This window comes from Furipterus horrens, unplaced genomic scaffold (assembly GCF_987537825.1).
Source record: "Furipterus horrens unplaced genomic scaffold, mFurHor1.1.pri manual_scaffold_1, whole genome shotgun sequence".
Lineage (NCBI taxonomy): Eukaryota > Metazoa > Chordata > Mammalia > Chiroptera > Furipteridae > Furipterus > Furipterus horrens.
The window spans coordinates 6521635-6546214 of record NW_028327171.1 but is presented as its reverse complement, the minus strand read 5'-3'; the positions used below and the strand labels follow the sequence as shown (position 1 = coordinate 6546214).

Below are 24580 nucleotides of genomic sequence, written 5' to 3'. Positions count from 1 at the left end.
CCCAGGGCCTCACAAATTGTGTCACGGGTCCTGCCTGCCCCTGCGGCCTGGTCACAGGCTCACTCATGCTTCCCCATTCTGTCTGAGCTCCCAGCACCTCACAAGAAGTCTATTGCAGAGGTGGACGCTGGAGCGAACGGTTTCAGGACTGTTGCTTGTTTTTAAACTGCCTCATTTCTGAGGAGGTCTGCTTGACTCTTCAGTTCATGTCCTGCTTCCTCGTTGTAAAACTAAAAGAACATAGAAGCAGGAGCCGGGCCCCGTGAGGGCACTGTTTGTAGCTCTGAAGTCACATTACGCTGCATTTACATTTTTGTCATGTGTGAATTCAAAATCCTCATCCAAAAATCAACTGCAGGGGAGCTTTCGCCTGAATTTCAGCCAAATCTGGCTCCCAGTAAGAACTCAGCAAAAAAAAAAATGATGACATGGAAATTCACAACACAGGGCCCCCCAAATATAACGAATCTGCGGAAAGATTGAATCCGGATGAAAAAAATAACAACGAACTTGCAGGAGGTCTTTGGCAGAAGCCCTTGACAAATTGCTGCATCTATTTTAAGACGTTATCTTCAGGAAGAGGTAAAAGAGCCCACACTTCTGAGGTCTGGAGCACGGCCAGAAATAATATTTGAGTTGCGGCGCTGTATTATCTCGCTATTTTGACAGGACTTACGTATATGTGAGAACAGAACTATAAATATAAGGTAAGTCCATGCTTTGAACAAGATCCAGAGAGAAGAAAATAATAATAATGGCGAAGAAGCCACCATGGACTCCGAGGTACAAGTCGGGCGGTGCTGAGCTGCTGCGGACAGACACGAGCGCTCACACGGAACATAGATTACAGGCACATCTAGATTCGCTTAGACATTTCTCACGATTAGAACACAGAGCTCTGAAGATAAAACAGTAGGAACAATTCCAAAAATCTTACTGAGTATCCTCGTGTAATCTGCTTCCAATGTACTGAACAGGATTTTCACTTTACACGTTGCAAGGAAGAGATGAGAAGTCAATAGACCCCAAACATTCTTTGATGAGCGTGGGAACATCTCCGGCACCCTTAAAGCAATTTATATCTCTAGGGAAGAGTTAGAAATCAGCCACGGCATCCTAATAGACGTGTATCTATTCATGGATCTTGAAGATGGCTAAATTCTCATGGGGTTCTAAAAGTCATGACTTTTAAGATTACCCCTTCGTTTACTGCACCCCTACTTTCGTAAGCTCCACTGGCTCCGCTGGAAAGGTTTTCCTGAACCCTTCCTTCCTCCACCCCTCCCCACACCTGCGCAAGGACATTCCCCATGCTTCCCTGGCACGTGGCCTGTCCAGGGAATAGAACCACCGTCTGTACAGGCCCCATAGTCCAGTTAATATTACATGATTCTGTCTCCATCGCTACCCTCTAAGGTCTCTGAAGGGGAAGGACCATGTCTTATTCACTCACCAGCACAAACCCCAACACAAAGTGGTTTCCCCATCAATGTGGGTTCCACGGTATGTGTTGGGAAGATGAAAAGGTATAGGAGAGGCAGTCCATTTCTTTGAAGGTTTCATAATGTAGAAGGCAGAAAGAAACAGGGCTGACAAAAATAAGTGATTACGAATTATACACGCAATGCTCTGGACTCTAGAAAGGGCCACCACTCCCGGAGGAAATATTTTCTAAGAGTTTCATTTGGGGGTTCCGAATGTTCCTTCTTATGCAAACAGAGCCACAGAGGGTAAGGCAAGGAATGGAGGTGACTTGTGTAAGCGCAAAGTCAGGGAAACTCTGCTGGGCAAGGCAGAAGAGAATGTGGCCGACAGCGACCTTAGCAAGGTGGTGCCCGGGAGCAGCAATGCCACCGTTCACCATCTTTCCCATCTGTGACTGCAAAGGGAGCGTCAGGCGGTCAGAGTGGACCCCTCGCTCTCTGAAACTAAAACAGAAGACCGGGTGAAGGAAAGAATGACTTTGTCAAAACTTCTGTCATTATCCTTTTGTTACCGTAGGCTAAGAAAAAATAAAATCCGGGACAATATTATTTTTAATATATGTCACATTCAAGTCCTAAATGGAACTGGGACAAGTGGGAAAAAAAAATGGGTTGTAGAGAGGCTGTGACAGAAAATGAGAAATTTAATAGGATGGGAGATGTCTAAGGGAAAGCGAGACTGGCTTTTCCTCAGAAGCGCTGTGATTTTGAACAAGATCAGCCTTTGGGCATTCACTTCCCTATTTTAAAATGACTCCTTTGAATGAAATGACAACTTTGGCCTCCTTTAGTTCCCTGAATTCTAAGTAGGCCCATGGAAACGACCGCCTTTCTCTAGGTCAGTGGCCTTTAAGCAGGCTGGCTGCACCTCTGGGAGGGACAGGGCCATCACGTTCAGTTGGACATGTGCCCAGCACAACCCCAGGGGGCATCGTTGGCACAAACCGCAGTATGATGGCACCTCTGGGGTTGCGAGATGCTTAATTCTCACGACCATGCATGATGAAAAGAACTTTAGCATTTCTATTTATATGTGCTTAGGATCTCAGATCAATAAGAAAACAATTAGGCTTCATCAATAGCTAATCTGGACTGATGCTGGTGGATAGGGGAGCGGAGCACCCCGCCCCCCACTCTGGACCGCTAAGTGCGGCACTGTGGCCCCTCGTGGTCCCGTAAGAGGATTTGTAGATTACACGACCTACCTTGAAGCAGACTAATCTCCCCGCAATAGGTAAGTGGCTTTTAAAAATTCCTGCACGGTCACATGCTACAGCATGGATGAACCTTGGGGATGCTGTGCTAAGTTAAATAAGCCAGTCACAGAAAGACAAATACTATATGATTCCACTGACGTGCAGTAACTAGAGTAGCTGCGTTCATAAAAATAGAAAGTACATAGAATATGTGTCGACGAGGGGACAGCGGGACGGGGGCGGGGGGGGGGGCTGTGTTTTAATGGGTGTGGTTTCCATTGTACAAGATGAAAAAGTTCTGGATATCTGTTTCTCAACAATGTCAAGAAACCTAACACTCCTGAAGCTTACACTTAAAAATGGGTAAGATGGTATCCTTTATATGTGTTTTTACCACAATAAAAAATCCTTGCATGAACCCCCTGGCTGCTGTGGCTCAGTGGATGGAGCGTCGGCCTGCGAACCAAGTGTCGCTGGTTCAATTCCCAGTCAGGGCACATGACTAGGTTGCATGTCAGGTCCCCAGTTGGGGGCATGAGTGAGAGGCAACCACACAGTGATGTTTCTCTCCCTCTCTTTCTCCTTTCCCCTCTCTCTAAAAATAAATAAATAAACAAACAAACAAATACATAAATAAATTTTTTAAAAAACATTCTTGCATGAAATGTTCACAGACTGCAAACAATACCAATACTGACAGCAAAGCAACAACAGAGAACTGAAAGCTCTACCTAACCTTTTACTATAAGAACACCTTCCCGAGCACCAGCAGGCGCTCAAAATCCAGTTGTCCTATCAGTCTCAAAGAGAAGCGCCGTTCCCAAGGCAGCAAGAATGGCGCACCCCCATGCTTTTCATGGACAACCAGCCTCCGCAAGTATATGTCGTGTCTTGAAACATTAGCAAGGGTTAATAAAGCCTTACCATTGGCAAGATCTCTGGAAGGATGATTTGCTTCATCATTCTCTCGTTTTTTTTTAATATTTATTTTTGTATGTTTCATAATCGCACTGCATATATTAGCACATTAGCACTTATATGTAACTTTAAAATGGATTTTAAATGTTTTATTGTGTATACATGCTCAAAATTTTTTCCTGAAAGGGTGCATTTCTGATACAGTGGCAACAGCTATTCTGGTGATGGCCAAGGTCACGGAGGACAGCAGTCCGTTGCTCTGTCCTGGATCTGCGGGAGGACTGATGAGGTAGTTCCCAAACACTTGGTAAGCTTTAAATGTCAGGTCTGACATCCTTGTTGACGGTCATTGGTAGCACAAGGACAGCTCACAGTGGAACGGTGAAAAAAAGAGAACAGGCACGAGAGTGATGTCACGCGGGGAGGACAGAATCCTATGGGATCACCTTGAACTGTTTGGGGAGAAGGTGACCTATAGCATAACGGCTGGGAGCTTTGCTGGCCACAGGCTACATCTACAATGCTTTGAAACAAAGGAGGAGAGAACGAATTTTAAAGGAGGGCTCAACACCCTCGCCCATCTGGGACGTGGGCAGGTTTGCGTCAACACTAATGTCTGCTGATGACCTCTCACCCCACAGAAGTGAGGGGGCAGGCACCCTGGAAGCTCCAACTCCATGACTCTCAGGCTCACAGGTGGACCAGTTCATGGCCGTGGGGATTCCTCTGCACACCCGACAAGTGTGGGGAAACATGAAGAAGCAAAGCTCAGGTACAATTAATCATTTGTCAGGCTCAAGAAAAAAATTATATTTTTCCTAACGAAACAGTGGATATTACTTAATAAGGAAATCGTATAGGAAAGAATTAAATTTTGAAACAAGTGTAATTTCTTAATTAGTGTTTAAATATTGGAACTTAGCCACATGGTGAACAGATAAGTATATTGGCTAAACAACAGATCTTGGGAGAGAAATCATATCTCCTTGTTATATTTTTACTTTCTGACTTTGTAAAGACAAGTACAAATGAGGATTGTCAGCCTCTGGGGTCCTCTCTTCAGGCGTCGTGTAAGATTTAAATGACAACTCTCTTGGTTAGCATCTTGGCCAAGGCACAGGTGTGCTTTTTGTCACGCCACTCCACAACTGGTCCAGATTCTAATACTAGGAAAAGCATAATCTCAAACCAGCCCCGGTACAAACTTGACTGTCAAACCATCATAAACTAGTATTTAAAAACTGACATTCAGAGGACATTCCAGACCACTGAGGAAAGGACTGAAGTATGAATGACCTGAGATATTTTAGTCCTCACACTGGGGACAGAAACCTTCTGGAGAGGAGAACTCCCCTCTTCTCCATTCTAGTTCTATTGCCGTACGAAAATTGCCTCTTTTGAATAGTTCACACTTCTTTGGCTTCTTCCCCCTTAGATGTTCTGCAAAGAGGGTTTCCATTTGTGGATAATTACCTTCCTGCTGTACGATCCTAATTTGTCTTCCTTTTATTTATAAGGTGGCAGTTGGAAAGTACAATATAAAATAACAGCGTTTAGCAGGTGATTGATTTTTCCGCTGGAAACGTTATAAATATGGCCAACCGTTTCCCTTTCAGAAATGCAATGAAAAGTGATTCGGTCAGATTCTGAAGCATAAATTTAAGGCTCTTTGCAAGGCACAAACAATATTCAAGCAGACTGATGCCTGGAATGTCTGACTTCGGCCAAATCCGAATTGTTCGTGTAGTGCAGCCCAGAAACGACCGCTGGGTTTACGGGTTTGGGCCACTAATGGGCATGGCTAGCTTGCTTGGCTTATGATTCAAAACAGAGCACATTCTCATCTCCATGCCCGAAAGGCATCTGCACCAAATTGAATGGAAAATGTTTCTCTATTTGGATTTATACTTCCCTTCGTTCCAATGACTGGGAGAGGAAAGGTAAAGCGTTTATGCCTGGGGCTAGCAGGGAGGTGGAGACAGACCCATTAGACTGCACCGGGACTGCGGTACACAATTCAACGTCCAACCGCCCAGGAGAACAAGTGCAAGTCGGTCTTTCTTTGCTTGTGAATCGTGATATATCCTGTTTCAAATATAAGTTAATTTAAAATATTTAAAGATGCAACTATAATTAAAATATGTGTTTTAATTAATATTCACATTGAGGAGTCCTTTTTTAACTACTGACTATACTATTTAAATAGGCCATTTGTGGTCCGCATCCCAGGAAGATCCTGCCTTCAATGATATGCCCCAGTTTGCAGCTGAGCTGACCGTGACGCGGCGCGAGGAGCGCTCTTACTGAAGATCTGCTTAGGCTCCTTCTGACTCCCTTCTCAGCACAGCCGAAGTGGTTTGCTATTTCAACAGAGCCGACTGTTTTCCAAGGTATCCGTGGGCTCTGCCTTTCCCACTACAATCTCTTTTGTTTAAATTTCAGAGAACTTGATCTGAAATGAAATCATCTCAATTGGGGACAACCCGAACTATAGGATATTAAAATTCTCCATCCCTCCATCAGCGCCCCTATTTTCCTTTACATTTTCCCAAGTGTCAAAGAGTTCTTTCTATTGAGATCCTTCCAAGTTTTTCTCATTTCCTTTGCCTGCCAGGAAAGCATTCGTTTTGCATACATATCAAGGCGTCCGTTTCCAATGTAGAAGGATTTAAATGGGTAAACACAGGTTTCAAACCAGGAGTAAAGAACAAAAGACAGAACTTATCCTCTCCCACAAACCTTAACATTTAGAAAAGAGGGTCTGGTCCATTGGTCACATTCACTGACAAATCCACACCCCAAAGTCCATTTATTCATCCAGTAACTGAACATCACCAAGTGCCAAACCAGGAGCCAAGCCTTGTGGATGACATCAAGTTGTCCCTGTCCTCAGGAAGTTCACCGTCTAGACAGAATAATTCTAATAAACAAAATGCAGCCCATAATACTTGCTATGGACTGGATGTTTAAGTTCTTCCAAAAGTCATATGCTGAAATCCTAACACCCAAAAGGAATGCCATCAGGAGGTGAAGCCTTTGGCAGCTGAGCGGGTGGTGACAGTGGGACCCTCATAAAGGGGATCCGTGTCCTTCTAAAGGAGACCCTGAGAACTCCCTTGCCCCTTCCGCCAAGCAAAGACACAGCAAGAAGTCCGTGACCCAGAAGAGAGCCCTCCCCTGACCACGCTTCCCCCTGACCTTGGAATTCCAGCCGCCAGAACTGCGAGCAATAGATTTCTGTTGTTTATAAATCACCCAGCTATGGTGTTTTGCGATAGCAGCCCAAACAGAATAAGGCAACACTTTTAACAGCAGGATCTTTAATGCTGTGTTTTATTAAAATAGCAGTCAAACATAATATAAACCTGTGCATATGCGCCCCCTAAAATCCTCCTTTTCACCCAGTGGGAAGCCCTTTCCAGAAACTCATTCTAAGTTAATGAAAAGCCCCAGGCTTGGGCTCATGATATTATTCATGTGTTCAAAGAGTACAGTGTGGCCAACGGATGAGGAACAGAACCACAGACAAATCGTAAATGCCTCCCCCACTAGGAGAGCACAGCTAATCAAGCAGGAGAGCAGAAATTAGACTTCTAAAAAATGACGCCAAAAATGGGTTCATCATCAATTCAAGGCACTTTCCATCACAAAAGCCCATGTTTCCTTGTCATCTTGATCCTGCTACTCCACCCAGCCTTTAACAAAATCAATTGTGACTCATTTATTCAACCTTTCTTTCCAAAAAAAAAAAATAATAATGCATCTTGCACGCTGTCGTTCTTAGAATTCAAAAGAGAAAAACAGCGAGAGTTCTTGGTGCCGTCGCATACCTTAATGACATGCAGGATCGCGGGGACAAATCATACAGCGACTCACTACGTCCGTCAGCCCCACTTTCTTGTGGCCTCTTCCCAGTTAGGAAAAGTGGAACTCCGAACCCAAGCTGTCATTTGTGTCTTTCTAGACCTAATATCTACAGTTAGAGTAGAGAGGGTGTCTACCATTGTGTGATGCAGCAAAACCGTATGGATCTCGTTGGATCTGCCCGTCCCTTCACTGCATCACACCCCCAGATGAGGTTAAGACTACGTGAGAAGTTGAACTGTCATTTGACTTTCTGTCGCTCAGCTTTGGGGCCAGCTGCAAAACCCACATTTTACGCAGTTACCCTCAGAATCTGTGCTTAGCTGGTCTGAACTTTGCAGTTCCTTGGACACCTAGTCACCCATCCATGAGCAAGTGTTTGGTTCACTATGACATCATGAGGGCCCACAACTGTCATGATTCCCATTTTAGCTCTGTTCCATCCTGCTATGTGACTCACCAAGGGGTTGCCCTGATGGCTAACTGGGTAAGCCCCAAACCAGTGTCACCCAACATTTTGTAACCAAGGGCTACTTTTGCCAGAAGAAAAATGGTGTCTTTTCTACGCCCCAGGATTTAAGTGGGACCAGCCTCCCTTTTGCCCTCTCTGTCCAGCACAATGACATCACTGTGTTCTTTCGTCTTAAGAGACTTAATATAGAAGGCAGTCGTTTCTGATTCTGCGCTAAAGACAGACATCAGGATCTAAAGATTTGTCCGTAAATGTCCTTGGTGTGGTCAAACCCTGCCTCTGACAGACACAGTCCTATTCTCATGACCAACGTCTGGATGGAAGAAATGGCTATAACCTTGGAATTGAGTTGCAGCATCCCATCCAAGCCGATGAAAGAAAGGCACCCGTGACAGCAAAGCTGAAGGCTTAACAGGACGCTCCCCCAAGGGGTCCCCACTCTAATTCATAGCTGCCAAATGACCTATTATGCAACTGGGAGCTCCCCCACCCCCGCCCCCTCACAAACAGGGTGGTGGTGGATCATTTTTAGATAAACTCTCCAAATGTTTTCCTCAAAATGTGGCTGCTGGCTCTCCTAAACAACTTCCTTTGCAAAGCACCCTGAAAATACACACCTGGCTAAGAAAATGAGGCTGATTGCCATTGTTGTTCGTGGGACTCTTTTATTTTTTTCTAATCATGTTAGGTGGCTGAACAAAAGGGACCTGTCCATCCTTCCTGCGCCTGGGAGTCCAGTGGGGACAGAAGAGGATGCATTGTGTAAACTTCCACTTGGCAACCAAGGGTTTCGATCGGGCTAACACACCGAAGCCTGCATTTTGATCTCTGCTAAATTATCGTCTAATTTATCTCAGAGATTGCTCCAGGCACATCTGACATATTTTAATACTGAAATGTAAATTAGACACCCCCACAGACCACCTCCGCTCTCTCACATTGCCCTAATTTTGGACTTGACTTTCCTCGCTGTACTTGAGCTGCTCCTTTCAATCACATGTCATTCCCCCAAAAAAGCACTGTCACAGGGCTAAAGAAGGCATTGTGTTGTACAACTACCCCGCGTAAAGCCAGCTCCAGGCTCGCTTTCCCCCCACCCTCTGTCCCCTCAAAGGCTGGAGGACCTAAAGGAGCAGAGCCCACGCCTGGGAGCATGTGGCCAGTGGATGGCCTGTCCACACAGCTGGGCTTGTGCACGGGCCCAGGGAGGCTTCTGTGAGCTGGGAATTCTGCACAGGCCCTGAAGCCTGACAGCTGGCGTAGGGACTGCTTACCTCCCAGACCTCAAGAAATCCAAAGTCAGATGATGTCTGACAAAATCCTTTGCTCTGACCCTTGCAGTAGTGAGGTACATGAGAAAATAAAGGATCCTCTGAAATCCATCCCTGCCTGACTTATTAAAACTGGAAGCCACATGTAACTTGTCCAACTAAAAAAAAAAAATCTTGATGGAAGCGGGGGGAGGGTTCCCATTTTCTCCCCAGAAAGGAACTTCTGTTCCACTTTATTAAATGTTTTAAGCAGATTAAGTTTTTGTCAAAGGACCAATTCCCACTCCCCAAGGAGCATATACCCCCAGGACCTGGGAAGTCAGCCAGAGAGCAGGTCACCCCAAAGGTGGCCAGGGGTGGGGCTGCATGTGATGCGAGGGGAAGATGTCAGCAGGATGGGGAGGAGGGCAGAATGGGCAAGAGCAGGAAGGGTCTGGGGGGCAGCTAAGGGGGAGACTGTGCGTATGTTGAGATTTTATCAACATTCGCAGAACGAGGGCAGAGAATTCTTACACTTGCCTGCCAACCTGTCTGATGGAATGCTGGGGCTGGGCTGCCCTCATTTCATACCCAACACAAACAAGGTTGTGACCCTCATCGTGAGGTGAGGTCTGGGATGTTTGCTGCCTCCCAGGGAGCCCACGTTAAGGGAGCACCTTGGAGCTGGGGCATTTGGGAAAGTCCGTGAGTAAGAGGCTGGGCAGGAAGATGCCCGGCAGAAGAGGAGGAGAGCTGGCCGGAGGCCCACCACTCCGGGAGAATCCCTGGCAGCTGACTTGATCAAAGAGAGGGGGCCCCAGGGCTATGCTGATTTCCAAGTCCTTCTTCCACATAAAATGATAGGGTTGTATATAAAAACCTACTGCACACCGCCATCCTTTCTTGTTGCAAGCAAGGTGAGCTCACACAAATAGACTATGTTCTGGGGTCTCCACAGAGTCCAGCAGAAAGCCCTCCACCCAAGTGTGGAGGAAACAGAGGCCTGGATCTCATTTCCCTGTGCCCACCTCAGAGCCCCCACCTCCTTTTCCTTGGCGCCCTCCCCCTTCCCACCTCCCCCCCTCCTCTTTCTCCTTCTCTGGCACCTGCTGTTCAGAGAATTCCTTATGCACTTGGACTCCAACATCCATCTGGCAGTCGGCTGCCCAGCATTGCAGCCCAAGTTCTGGCTCTGCCACCGGCTGGTGGCTTTGAACCAGTTGACCTTGAACTCTGTGCCTCAGTTTCCTCAGCTGTTGAGTGAGAATAATTCAGGCCCCCACCTCACTAAGTTGTTGGGAGGCTCAATTACAGTAACTGAGGCCGCAGGGCCGGCGGGAGCGGCTGTTGCGGATGCAACTGTTGCTGGAAGGGCTTCAGCCTTTCCACCTTCCTCCCCACGCTCACCCTCCTCCTCACGCGGGCCTTCTGCTCCACCCCCAACCCCATTCCTAAATTTTATCAGGTTTTGTCCACTGTGTCTCCCCATCATGTTTATATCAAAAGTCACCCATCATAGAGACAAAAGCCAGGAAGAGACATTTTATTTCTGAAGTTGTTAATTTTACTCTAGACTTCCAAAAAAAGGATCACCCATCTGTCCAAAAAAAAAAAAAAGAGAGAGAGAGAGAGAAGATAAAAGATCTTTAAAAGTAATTATTTAAGTGCCAACCAAAAGGAAATGAAAATGGACCGTCTTGGTGGCCGAGTCAAATTAGGGGGAAGTGACGGAGATCCAAGATGGCGGAGGAGTAAGTGGAAGCTACACTAACCTCCTCCCAGGACCAGTCTGGATTTACAACTTAATTTTGGAGAAATCATCTGGAATAACCAACGGAACACTAGCTGGAAAGAAGTCTTATAACCACGGAGAGACAGAAAAGGCCGCTACATCACAACGTGACCGGTAGGGAGTGCGGAGACGCGGAAGGGCTGGCTGGGCTCACACGGGTGGCTGCTGAAGGGACTGAGAAACAGCTCAGCAGCCGGGGATTCCCCCTGAGAAGGGCAGGGTCTAAACCCCCAGCTGGGCTTCCCAGCCTACAGCGACAGAGTGGAAAGTAAAATAGTATCAGCTGTGAAAAGCGAAAAGCCACAGGCTTTCTTGCTAGCCGGAGAGAAACAGCAGGAGAAAAAGAGCTCTTAAGTGGATCACATACGAAAATATTTTGGCCACCACTTACCCTGGGCTCAAGCAGAGGGAAGGCAGAGAGGACTGGAGACACTTGGGGAGAATTTGGCACGGTGGCTTTGAGGGGAGAACTGGAGGAGCAGCTGACTGGGTCCCAGTGCTGACTCATCCCCAGTACTGCGGGTAGACCATTCCCCTCCAAGTGGCGTCAGCCTGAGGGGAAGCAAAAGCCCTGCCTACAGGAATTAAGCTGCCACACCCACAGTCCTTAAACCTGACAGCTAATCACAGATTGAATAGATTAACAATCAAAGAAGACAGACAACAGCAGTAGATCCCTGGAAGTCTCCAACAGGCTGCCTAGGGCCAGACTGGTACATGATCTGACGCCACCAGAGGCAGATCCAGGAAGTGCAGATCATTCCAAGAAGCACCAACAAACAATAGGAGTCAAAAAAATGGGGAGACAGAGAAACAACCTCCCATCAAAAGGAAAGGTAGAATCCCCAGAAAGAGTGCTAAATGAAATAGAGGGGAGCGAACTATCAGATATGGAATTCAAAACATGGATTATGGAGAAGCTGAATGAGCTCAGCGGAAACTTCAAAGAACTCCAGAAAAACTACAAGGAACTCACAGAAAATTACGTGAGCATGAAAAAGGACATAGAAGCTATCAATAAGAGCCAGGAGGAAATGAAAAATACGATCTCTGAATTGAAGAACACAGTAGAAGGAATTAAAAGCAGGCTAGAGGAAGCAGAAGATCGGATCAGCGAGCTGGAGGACAACCTACACAAAAACTCCCAGACAATGCAACAAAATGAAAAAAGACTGAACAAGACTGAAGAGGTTCTAAGACAGCTGCAGAACAACATGAAACGTAATAATATCCGTATCATAGGAATTCCAGAAGGAGAAGAAGAAGAGCAAGGGATAGAAAACCTCTTTGAAAAACTAATGACAGAAAACTTTCCTAACATGACGAGAGAAAGAGTCACGCAAGTCCAGGAAGCACAGAGGGTCCCAATGAAGATGAACCCCAACAGGCCCACCTCAAGACACATCATAATTAAAATGGCAACATTCAAAGACAAAGAGAGGATCCTAAAAGCAGCAAGAGAAAAACAGCAAATAACATACAAGGGTACTCCAATAAGGCTATCATCAGATTTCTCAGCAGAAACACTACAAGCCAGAAGGGAATGGCAAAAAGTATTCCAAGCAATGAAAAACAAAGGCCTACAACCTAGAATACTATACCCAGCAAAGCTCTCATTCAAAATGGAGGGTGAAATAAGGAGCTTCCAAGACAAAAGAAGGCTAAAAGAATACATCTCCACCAAACCAGCAATGCAAGAGATGCTAAAAGGTCTGCTCTAAGAAGATAAAGAAACAGAGAGAGACAGAGAAGAACACGAGTACAAAGGGGAAAAATGACAATGAATAAGTACTTATCGGTAATAACCTTAAATGTAAATGGATTAAACGCTCCAATTAAAAGACATAGGGTAGCTGAATGGATTAGAAAGAATGACCCACATATATGCTGTCTACAAGAGACCCACCTTAGAACAAAAGATCTACACAGACTGAAAGTAAAGGGATGGAAAAATGTATTCCAAGCAAATGGACATGAAAAAAAAGCTGGGGTAGCAATACTTATATCAGACAAAACAGATTTCACAGCAAAGTCCATAAAAAGAGACAAAGAAGGGCATTTCATAATACTTAAGGGAAAAATCCATCAAGAAGATATAACCCTTATAAATATATATGCACCAAACTTAGGAGCACCCAAATATGTAAGGAAACTTTTGAAAGACTCCAAGAAAGATATAGACAACAACACACTCATAGTAGGGGACTTTAACACCCCATTGTCAATAATGGACAGATCTTCGAAGCAAAGAAACACCAAAGATATGGAGGCACTGAACAACACTCTAGATCAAATGGACTTAGTCGATATATATAGAAGTTTTCACCCCAAAGAAGCAAAATATACATACTTCTCAAGTGCACATGGAACATTTTCAAAGATAGACCACATGGTAGGACACAAAACAAGCCTTAACAAATTCAAGAAAATTGAAATTATATCAAGCATCTTCTCAGATCACAATGCCTTAAAATTGGAAATCAACCTCAAGGAAAAAACTCAAAAACATTCAAACTCATGGAGAATGAATAACATGCTATTAAATAATGAATGGGTTAACAATGACATCAAGGAAGAAATCAAAAAGTTTCTGGAAACTAATGATAATGAACACACAACAACCCAAAACCTATGGGATACAGCGAAAGCAGTCCTAAGAGGAAAGTTCATAGCAATACAGGCCTACCTAAAAAAGCTAGAGGAATATCTAATAAAAAATTTAACCCTACAGCTACAAGATCTAGAGGAAGAACAACAAGCAAAGCCCAGATCAAGTAGAAGGAAGGAAATCATCAAGATCAGAGCAGAATTAAATGACATAGAGTCTAAACTAACAATTCAAAAGATCAACAAAAGTAGGAGCTGGTTCTTTGAAAAAATAAACAAAATTGACAAGCCTTTAAGCAGGCTCATCAAGAAAAAAAGAGAGAGGACCCAAATAAATAAAATCAGAAATGAAAGAGGAGAAATCACAACTGATACCACAGAAATACAAAGGATTATAAGAAATTATTATGAACAACTGTATGGCAAGAAATTTGACAACCTAGAGGAAATGGACAGATTCCTGGAAACCTATAGTCTTCCCAAACTGAATCAAGAAGAAGCAGAAAGTCTGAATAGACCAATAACAGCTAGTGAAATTGAAGCAGTAATCAAAAAACTCCCAGCACACAAAAGCCCTGGACCGGATGGCTTCACAAGTGAATTCTACAAAACGTTTAGGAAAGAACTAACTCCTATCCTTCTCAGACTATTCCAAAAGATACAAGAAGAGGGAAGACTGCCAAACTCATTCTATGAAGCCAGTATAACCCTAATTCCAAAACCAGGTCAAGACACAACAAAGAAAGAAAACTACAGGCCAATATCGCTGATGAACATAGATGCTAAAATCCTCAACAAAATATTGGCAAACCGGATCCAGCAACACATTAGAAAGATCATACACCACGATCAAGTAGGATTCATCCCAGGGATGCAAGGATGGTTTAACATTCGTAAATCAATAAACGTAATACACCACATAAACAAAATGAAAGACAAAAACCACATGATATTATCAATAGATGCAGAAAAAGCATTTGATAAAGTACAACACCCATTTATGATAAAAACTCTCAGCAAAATGGGAATAGAGGGAGCATACCTCAACATAATAAAGGCCATATATGAGAAACCTGAAGCCAACATCATACTCAATGGGCAAAAACTGAGAGCATTCCCCCTGAGATCAGGAACAAGACAAGGATGTCCACTCTCCCCACTCCTATTCAACATAGTCTTGGAAGTTCTAGCCACCGCAATCAGACAAGAAAGAGAAATAAAAGGCATCCAAATTGGAAAAGAGGAAGTAAAACTGTCATTATTTGCAGATGACATGATAGTGTACATAGAAAACCCTATAGATTCCACAAAAAAACTACTCGACCTAATAAGTGAATTCGGCAAAATAGCAGGATACAAAGTCAATATTAAGAAATCAAAGGCATTTTTATACACCAACAATAAAAACTCAGAGATAGAAACTGAAAGAAAAATTCAATTTACCATAGCAACAAGAAAAATAAAATACCTAGGAATAAACTTAACCAAGGAGGTAAAAGACCTGTACTCAGAAAACTACATAACATTGAAGAAAGAAATTAAAGAAGATACAAATAAATGGAAGCATATACCATGCTCATGGATGGGAAGAATCAACATCATTAAAATGTCCATACTACCCAAAGCAATTTATAGATTCAATGCAATCCCTATTAAAATACCAGCAACATATTTCACAGACCTAGAACAAATACTTCAAAAATTTATATGGAACCAAAAAAGAGCCCGAATAGCCACAGCAATTATGAGGAAGAAGAACACAGTAGGAGGAATCACAATACCTGATATCAAACTATACTACAAGGCCACGGTAATCAAAACAGTCTGGTACTGGCATAAAAACAGACATATAGATCAATGGAACAGAATAGAGAGCCCAGAAATAAACCCAGGTTCATATGGTCAACTAATATTTGACAAAGGGGGAAAGAACATCAAATGGAGTGAAAAGAGCCTCTTCAACAAATGGTGTTGGGAGAACTGGACAGGGACATGCAAAAAAATGAAACTAGACCACCAACTTACACCATACACCAGAATAAACTCAAAATGGATCAAAGACTTAAATGTAAGCCGTGATACCATAAAAGTCCTAGAGGAAAAAATAGGCAGGAAAATTTCAGATATCCCACGTAGCAACATTTTCACTGATATATCTCCTAAGGCAAGGGAAATAAAGGAAAGAATAAACAAATGGGACTACATCAAACTAAAAAGTTTCTGCTCAGCTAAAGAAAACATCAGCAAGATGAAAAGGAAACCAACCATATGGGAAAATATATTCGCCAATGACATCTCAGACAAGGGATTGATCTCCAAAATATATAAAGAACTCATACGACTCAACACCAAGAAGACAGACAACCCAATTAAAAAATGGGCAAAGGACCTGAACAAACACTTCTCCAAAGAAGACATACGGAGGGCCCATAGACATATGAAAATATGCTCAACATCACTAGCCATCAGAGAGATGCAAATAAAAACCACAATGAGATACCACCTCACACCAGTCAGAATGGCCATAATCAACAAATCAACAAACAACTTGTGCTGGAGAGGATGCGGAGAAACGGGAACCCTGGTGCATTGCTGGTGGGAATGCAGACTGGTGCAGCCACTATGGAAAACAGTTTGGAATTTCCTCAAAAAACTAAAAATGGAACTGCCTTTTGAACCAGCAATTCCATTACTGGGATTATATCCGAAAAATCCTGAAACACCAATCCAAAAGAACCTATGCACTCCAATGTTCATAGCAGCACTATTTACAATAGCCAAGTGCTGGAAACAACCTAAATGCCCATCTGTAGATGAGTGGATCAAAAAACTGTGGTACATTTACACAATGGAGTTCTATGTAGCAGAAAGAAAGAAGGAACTTCTACCATTTGCAACAACATGGATGGAACTAGAGAGAATTATGCTTAGCGAAATAAGCCAGGCAACGAAAGAAAAATACGTTATGCTGTCACCTATTACAGGAAACTAATGAACAACACAAACAAATGAGCAAAATTGAACCAGAGGTATGTAAACAAGGAGTAGACTAACAGTAACAAGGGGGGAGGGGGGAGGGAGAAAAGGGGGTAAGAAGGGGAAGTGTAAAATCAAAGAACATGTATAAATGACCCACAGACATGGGCAACTGAGTGGGGACTGAATGTGGGGGAAGGGAGGGGCAGGATACAGGGAAGCAAGAGGGGAAAAAAAAAAAAGTGAGACAACTGTAATGGAAAAACAAACAAAAAAATTTTTTTTAGTGGGGGAAAATGAAAATATGAAGAATGGAAATGCCAGTTCAGTGAATATTAGGACAAAGATTTTCCTTCACGTTGTATATTTTTCTCCCTATTTGATCTCTCCAGAGTTTGGCATTCTAAACAAGTAAGTAATGACTTAAGTTTCTTTGCATAGACCTAATAAGACCAGTTGTTAATAGAGGTTCCTTTTTCTGAACAAGCCTTTGACTGGAATGTCAAGCCTAAAGGAGACATGCTTGGGCTCATGTTGTTACCAAAAAGCCCTAAGGAACTGGGAATGACTTTCAAAGGTAATAAAAGCCCGCGAAATAAAAGGCCTGCTGCCATGGTTGGTTGTGCGGTCCACAGCAATCTCTCCAGGGAAGGAACGAAGGTTGTTTTCCTGAAAGATGGCTAGAAGGGACCTTAAGGCACAATGGAAAACCAGAAAGACTTGGAAAGGACAGGTGTGTACAGGCAAGGATGAATGCCAGGTATGTGGCCCAGCTTCTGTGCACTGAAGAGCAGACTGAGGGCCACCCTAAATGTTCCTTGGGTAAGTTCCAGCAAAACAGAACTAAAGATCATAAGTGATCATTTGCTGCTCTTGTTATGCTTATGCAAATGAACAGGATAAATTAAAAATGGACTTAATGTAGTCCCTTTAAAGACAAGGAGAGTAATCTTAGGGAGAAAAATCAGTATTCAAGGAAAATCACAATGATCAGTGGCAGACTGTAAAGTAGGGCAGCTAACCGTCTTAAAAGTTTCTTCTCATTTAAAAAATGGTTTCACTTGAAAATTAAACCATATCTGTGATATCACCAAAGAGATTCAATTTGCAGGCAAGTAGAATGTCAAGTGCCTTGCAACTGTATGTCTTCCCAATAAGACAGTCTTACAGATTTAGAGACTTTTTTGTTGGTTATGTTACATAAATTAACATGTGTTTTCTGTTTTCAAAGGGCATAAGCCTATGACCGCATTACCTGAGTGATTGTCTGTACGCATAAGCCTCACTTAATCCTCTCTGCAGCGCTGCCTCCGGAGACTCAACAGTTTGGCTGAACTAAATGGCTGAGTTGGTGAAGAATGGGGTGGTCTGTGGGCTTCACTTTAAAACTGAATTCTCTTTTCTATCCTAATGGCTTGGACAGAAAGGGCCCAGAGGTCTGAGAGGGGGGAAACATAAACTATTTCCCTCAGCCCAAACTAAATAAAATGGGCAAAAGGGTTTTGGTCAGGAGAGATGTGCCTAGCACACCTTCCTCCAAAGAAGCCCTTTTTTTTTTTTTTTTTTTTTTTTTTTCTCCTAATGTGGAACATTGAAAAATTAATCCCTGCCTTTTGCCACCTAGTAGTTATGGATTGAATGATGCTTTTTAACCCTTTTTGCCAAATCTGTTGCCCCCAGAACACAACAAGGATGCCAGCCTGCTAAACCAAGCACGCCGTTGTCTGGAGACAGCCAACTGACCTGGAGTCTGCACAATCCTTCCCCATGTGGGAAGGCCACCCTCCCCTCCACACCCCCACTGTTATTAGGGATTTCTGGACCCAAGGGTAGGTAGGACGACGACCATGTCCAGCTTGAAGCAGCTAGAGGAGCTTGAGACCTTCGCCCATTGTCCTTTACAAGATTACAAAGGGTCTTAATATCTGAGAGGGAGGGATAGTTATTTTTTACGAACCATGGGTATGGACTTGGGGGGGGATGCTGGGGGAGGGAGATACTGGGTGGAGGGGAGTAAAGGGGAAAAAATTGGAACTACTGTAACAACATAATCAATAAAATATACTTTAAAAAAAAAAAAAAAAAAAAAAAAAAATTAGGGGGAAGTGATGCATGACCCAAATCTGCCCCATTTGAAAGAAAGAAAGAAAGAGAACATGAGCTCCAAAAAATAAAAACAAAAAGAAAAAATAAACAAGCTATCAGTGTGCTCCTACGAAACAGATTCTGTATAAACACACTCAGAGGGATGACTTTCCATTTGAAATTGTCACTCCACTTCTGCCAAGTCTCTCCCGTCTTAGGGCCACAGACCTGGTCACACGGACACACAGATTGTTCCCGGGCTGCCCGAGCTGCGTTGCCTTCCCTGGGACTCTTGAGTGACGGCACATGTCATCTGCACAGCCTGCGCTTCCCCGCGATCCCCACTGCTCTTCCCGAGACGCTGGCTCGCCCCACCTCGCCTGCCTACTAGCTTTCCGAGGGGTGTCCCCTCCAGCAAGCACACAGAGTAAGTGTTTCACAAACCTTCATGAGACACCCAAACAATCAGCTTTCTCTTCTGAGGGCTAAAACCCATAGCACTTTCCAAAGTCACAATTTCATGGGAAGCACACGAGGCATCCCTTTCTCTTTCTAAGGCAAATTTTAAAAGTTGCAAACCTCACCGGTTTCTGCACTTGCCCGGCAAAGCAAGCTATAAATAGTGTTGGTCCTCAAAGCAGATAGTTCCAGGGCTGAACCTTTTCTGCGATAACTGAGGTCCCCTCTCCCCTCGCCCCCCTTCCCCGCCCGGGGTTTCCCTCCTCCGGAGAAATACCACTCACCTCACTCATGGTGCCTTAACCACAGCTCTGGTCCTGCTGCTCAGCACGGAGAGCACACGCCGCTCAGGGGTCGCTATTCCACCGGTCCTGGCTTTCCTCTTAAAAAGGGCTGCCCGGTGGCATCATGCCTCTCGTGAGCCAATGGGATGCCTTCACCTGTCTGAACGCCTGGCAGATATCTGAGAGCACAAAGGGCCACCTAGTGGAGCAAAGAAGGAACACACAGCGGGTCGCTGCTCCAGATTCTGTGAGGGAGAGAAGGAAATGACCGATTATTTTTTAAAAGTCGAAGTCAGCAGCACAAAGATTGTGACAGGTTCGCCACTGTTCATTAATTTAAGGGGTACACAGGATGTCAACACATAAAAAACACACTTGTCAATGTCAGTGGAAAGAAGGTGGTAGTTTTTCTTATAATTTTCTTTTTCGATTTTAGTTGACATTCAATATTGTTTTAGTTTCAGGTGTGCAGCACAATGATTAGACATTTATATAATTTACAAAGTGCTCCTCCAGGAACTCTGGTACCCACCTGGCTCCATCCATAGTTATTACAATAGTATTGACCATATTCTGAATTTCACATCTTATAGCTATTTTATAACTACCAACGCATACTCCTCAATCCCTTTTTCACTCAGCCCCCAACTACCCCTCCCCTCTGGTGACCATCAGTCTGTCGTCTGTATCTATGAGTCTTTTCTTGCTTTAGTTCTTCATTCATTTTGTGCTTTAGAGTCCACACATGAGTAAAATCATTTGGAATGTGTCTTTCTCTGACTGACCTGTTTCACTCAGCATAATTCCTTCCAGGTCCACCTGTGCAGTCACAAAGGGTAAGGTTTCACCCTTCTTCATGGCCAAGTAGTATTCCTTTGTATATATGTACCACAGCTTTTTCCCCCACTCATCTATAGATGGCCGCTTGGGTTGCTTCCATGTTGTGCTATTAGAAAGGTTGTTTTTCGAAGGCAGGGCAGTGTTGAAGCACTAGTGTGTGCTCTGCCTCGTCCCTCCTTGTTTTCCGGGTACCTGCATCCCCCTCCCCCGCCCCCCGCCCTCTGTGGCACAAATCTCAGCCATTAGAGTTGAGTAGTTTCACCCTTTCTCCCTGACCCCAAATTTTCCAGCCTGCCCACACTCCAGACATCTCCTTCATCCCTGGTTGGAGGATATGAGCAGGACTGGCACATGGACTTGGAGAGTCACGATGTGACAAGAGAGGCAAGGAGCACCCCTGACTTTATCTGTGGCTCCTAATTTTGGCAGCAATGGGAAGACTCCGCTTTGACTCTGGAATCTGCTGAAGGTCTGATAGCCTCAACTTGCCCAGCATCCCTATGAAGAGATGTAGTCTTCTTGCCCAGTCTTGACCTCGTGAGGCCCTGAAGAGTCTTCCTGGCATTCAACTAGACACTTGACTTTCACAAGGCAGATGCCACAGACTGGGGAATGTGGCCACTGCGCAGAACTGCGATGCAGGTGGCTGCCCGTCTCCTTGGCCCATCACTGGTCAGGGTGACCCCTGCCACTTGCCAACTTCAGCTGGTCTCAGATTCCAGCAGAGCCTCGGCGCAATAACAATGACGCCATGTCATGGCAAACACCCCAAATGGTGAGGTGCCAAGGACTGCTGGGGGTACAGGCACAGCCAAGTGACGGCTCCCAAACATCTCATGTAGATAAATGAATGAGAAGCTGGACAATCCTCAGGTGCCTCCTAGGGCCACAGTTATCGCCCCACTGTGGAGAGACTCAGGCCACAGCTCCATATGGACTTGGTCCCAAGCATAGCCTGTCTCTGGCTGTTCTCCGCTGGCCTCTCTAGGCCATGGCAGCCACGCCCTTGAACTCCCACCTCTGTGGGCTCCTCCCCCTCTCACCTCAAACCCTGTGGGGTTTTCATCCCACGACCACGCTTTCCCTCTACAGGCTCTCTCTTGCCAGTGGCCACCCCGCCTCTCCACCCCGACAATCGTGGCGATTCTCATTCTCTCTGGGCTCTTTCCTTACTTTCCTTCCTCACTGCCAGGGAGCAGCCTACGGTCACTGCTCCAGGGAGAGTCACAGGATCTCCGCCTTGCAGCCACCTTGACATAGAAATGCCCTAGTGGGACCTGTGAATAGTTGAGTCACCTACTCTTCCAACTGACCAGCCGGACGCACGAAAGCTACTCCCCGAGTTTGGAGCAGGAAGCAGGAAGTGATGAGTCCTGCTGGAAGCCCTCCGGTTCCTAGGACAGGGTGGATGAGCTTCATACCAAAGAATTAAAGGGCTGGGAATAGAGAATGGGAGCCCTTTGGGGCCTTATCAAAGAAGAGACCGTGAATATGTTCCTTGTTGAGAGCTTTCTAGCAGGAAAGCAGGTTTCAAGATGGAGCCAGGACAGATTGATACAAGCTACAGGGAGCGCACTTGATGTGATACTTCAAACTTCCGCCAGTGTGGGTTATTGCCGTGGGTCCTTCTTTGTTCCTGGGATGCGGAGCAGCAGCTGCTTCTCAATGTGGCTGAGCACTCGAGAAAAGGGCTTTGAGAATGGGGGTGGCAGGAAGGGGGACTCAAGGAACATATGTGTGCTGTTACCTGGCCAGTCCTGGGGTGGGAGTTCATGGATCTGGCTGACACCTTCTCCCCTCACATGCCCCCCCACATCCCTGCAAAGGGCAGGGCACCACACCTCACCTTAGGTGAGTCCCCTTCTCAGCCTAACTCAGCCCCACTCACTATGGCCTCCTCTCCTTGACCGACAGTCCTCCAGTCCCAGTCCCCACCGGTACAACCACATTCTTCAGGGCCACCTCAGTGAGTGACAGAAAGCCCACATGTCCCCAGATGGGCACCAGCGAGCACAGGCTGCCCGCAGAAGCCAAGACCAGGAGCCCCCGTCTGTGCTGCTTAAACATGAGTGAACACGAGCAGGAGGCAGCAGGAAACACACGTCTCTACGGCTTGTGTGAGCCAATCTTCTTCATTTATAGCCACTTTACGTAGACATTTGTCCATAGCCGGGCCCCTTCCAATGGGAAGGTTGGTACATTTGTTATAATAACTCACATTTCACAGAGCGACAGAAATGGACTATATGTACACATACTTATACCTATCTATATATACTTAGGTATCCTGATCGCATGAATCATTTGCAAACGAACGAAGGATCTGCTGGCCAGCACATCCTGACAGCATCTTCCTTAACCATTCGCCCCCTTCCCTCTCTGCCCCCAAGTTCACACTTGGGGGGCACAGGCACAGTGCCCTCATGACTCCCCAGATGGTTAGAAATGGGGGAAGGGAAGGGAGGGTCTGCAGATGTCCAAGAGGAAGGGGAGCAGGGCTGGATTTCTGCATGGCAGCAGACCACATCCTCCCCAGGGACACATCTGGTTGGGGGCTTGGAGGCAAAGGATGAGATCTCCCAGCGGCAACACTCACAGGGCCCCGGGTGGGGTTCTGCAGGCTGTGGTCTGGCAGAGGGGGCAAGCAGACAGGACAAAGAATCAGCCTGGGCTCTGCTGGTCTGGCTCTTGTGCAGACATGAACTTTCTCATAACACAGACGCACGTATCGGTTTGCAACAGCTTGGGCTTTGGGAAGCGGTGAACAGTTACTAGAGTTTCCAGGGGTGGGGACAGGGGTGGAGGTGCCCAGACTGGGCCATGGCTTGGCTGAGTAGAGTGTCTGAGTGTTTGGGACAAACCAGGGGGTTATAAGGTCTATGGAAGAGAGGATGGATGGCATCATAGGCTGAGTCGTATCCCCCAAAATTCCTATACAGGCCTACCTCGTCTTAGTGCATTTCACAGATATTGTGTTTTGATCAACGAGGAGGCAAGACCCTATACCAACAAAAAGATTAGGGTTCACTGAAGACTCAGATAATGGTCAGCATTTTTTATCAATGAAGTATTTTTTAATTAAGGTAGGTGTTTTTTAGACATAATGCTATTTACTGCATACTTAATAGACTACATGTTTTTTTAGACATAATGCTATTGCACACTTAATAGACTATAGTATAGTATAACATAACTTTTATATGCACTGGGAAACCAAAAAAACAATGTGACTCACTTTGTTGTGATATTCACTTTATTGTGGTGGTCTGCAATCAAGCCCACAATATGGCAGTTTCTAATTCCCAGGATCTCAGAATGTTACTGTGTTTGAAGACAGGGTCTTGAAAGATGTAATTAAGGTAAAATGAGGTCATATGGTGGAGTCCCTAACCCCACCCTATGACCTCACAGAGAAAATTTAGACACAGACCCATTACAGAGGGAAGACCATGTGAAGACACAGGCAGAAGATGGCCATCTATAGACCAAGAAGAGAGGCCTCTGGAGAAATCAACCCTGATCTCAGATTCTCAGCTTTCAAATTCTAGAACTGTGAGAAAATAAATATCTGTCGGTTAAGTCACACAGCCTGTGGGACTTTGTTATGGCAGCCCAAGCAGACAATACAGGTGATGTAGTAAGCACCTGGGAGAGACTTTCAGGGAAAGAGTAGAAGGATCTTAAGGGGAATTTGATCAGGTTTCCAGGTGGCATTCAATGCGACCCTTTTCGTTTCTCCAGGACATCTTGATCTCCTGTTCATGAGAGTGGAGTCATGCTGGTTTTAGAGAACACAAAGCACATGGCCACAAAGGGAGAACCAGGCTGCCCGTGGGAAATCGGTGCCCACAGGTCACGCATGAAACATGTGAGTGTGTTCCCCACATGGTTCCGTGGACACTCACTGTCACTGAATGCTCCATTCATCATGGCCCAACAGGTGGGCCCTCAGACCCCAATTGCCAGCCCCATCCATAACCTTGGGTCAGTGTTGCCCCAAGCTGACCAGTCATCAGACCAAGGATCGCAAAGACTTCCTGGTCCTTATCTCGGAATCCCAAGGGACAAGGCTGGTAACTGAGTGGTCTTTAAACCTTTCCATGTAAGTCTGACTGGCTGTCAAGTTTGAGAATCATTGCTTAAAGCAGTGACAGCACCGACACACACACACATCTCACTCCTTCCAAACTTCCCAGGCTCCCTCCCTCCGGCCTCCTGCCTCCTGCCTCCTCTCCTGACCTCCTTTTAGGATCTGCGTTATCATTGTTGACGCCTCTAGGTACCAATCTTACTGGAGCAGCCTCAGCACATCCCCATGATGACTTTCTTCACATCAAGCAAACACCATATTAT

The 24580-nt window shown here is 45.1% G+C and overlaps 1 protein-coding gene across 1 annotated transcript in view; it reads right to left on the bottom strand.

The window, feature by feature from the left end:
• The window catches only part of PCP4 (Purkinje cell protein 4), a 60909-nt gene extending 41418 nt beyond the window's left edge, over nucleotides 1-19491 (bottom strand). Inside the window, exon 1 of the mRNA XM_090277478.1 lies at nucleotides 19388-19491. Within this exon, the coding sequence (XP_090133604.1) occupies nucleotides 19388-19396 (9 nt within the window). The 5' untranslated portion in view covers nucleotides 19397-19491. The remainder of the gene's footprint in view (nucleotides 1-19387) is intronic.
• Nucleotides 19492-24580: the final 5089 nt, after the last annotated feature.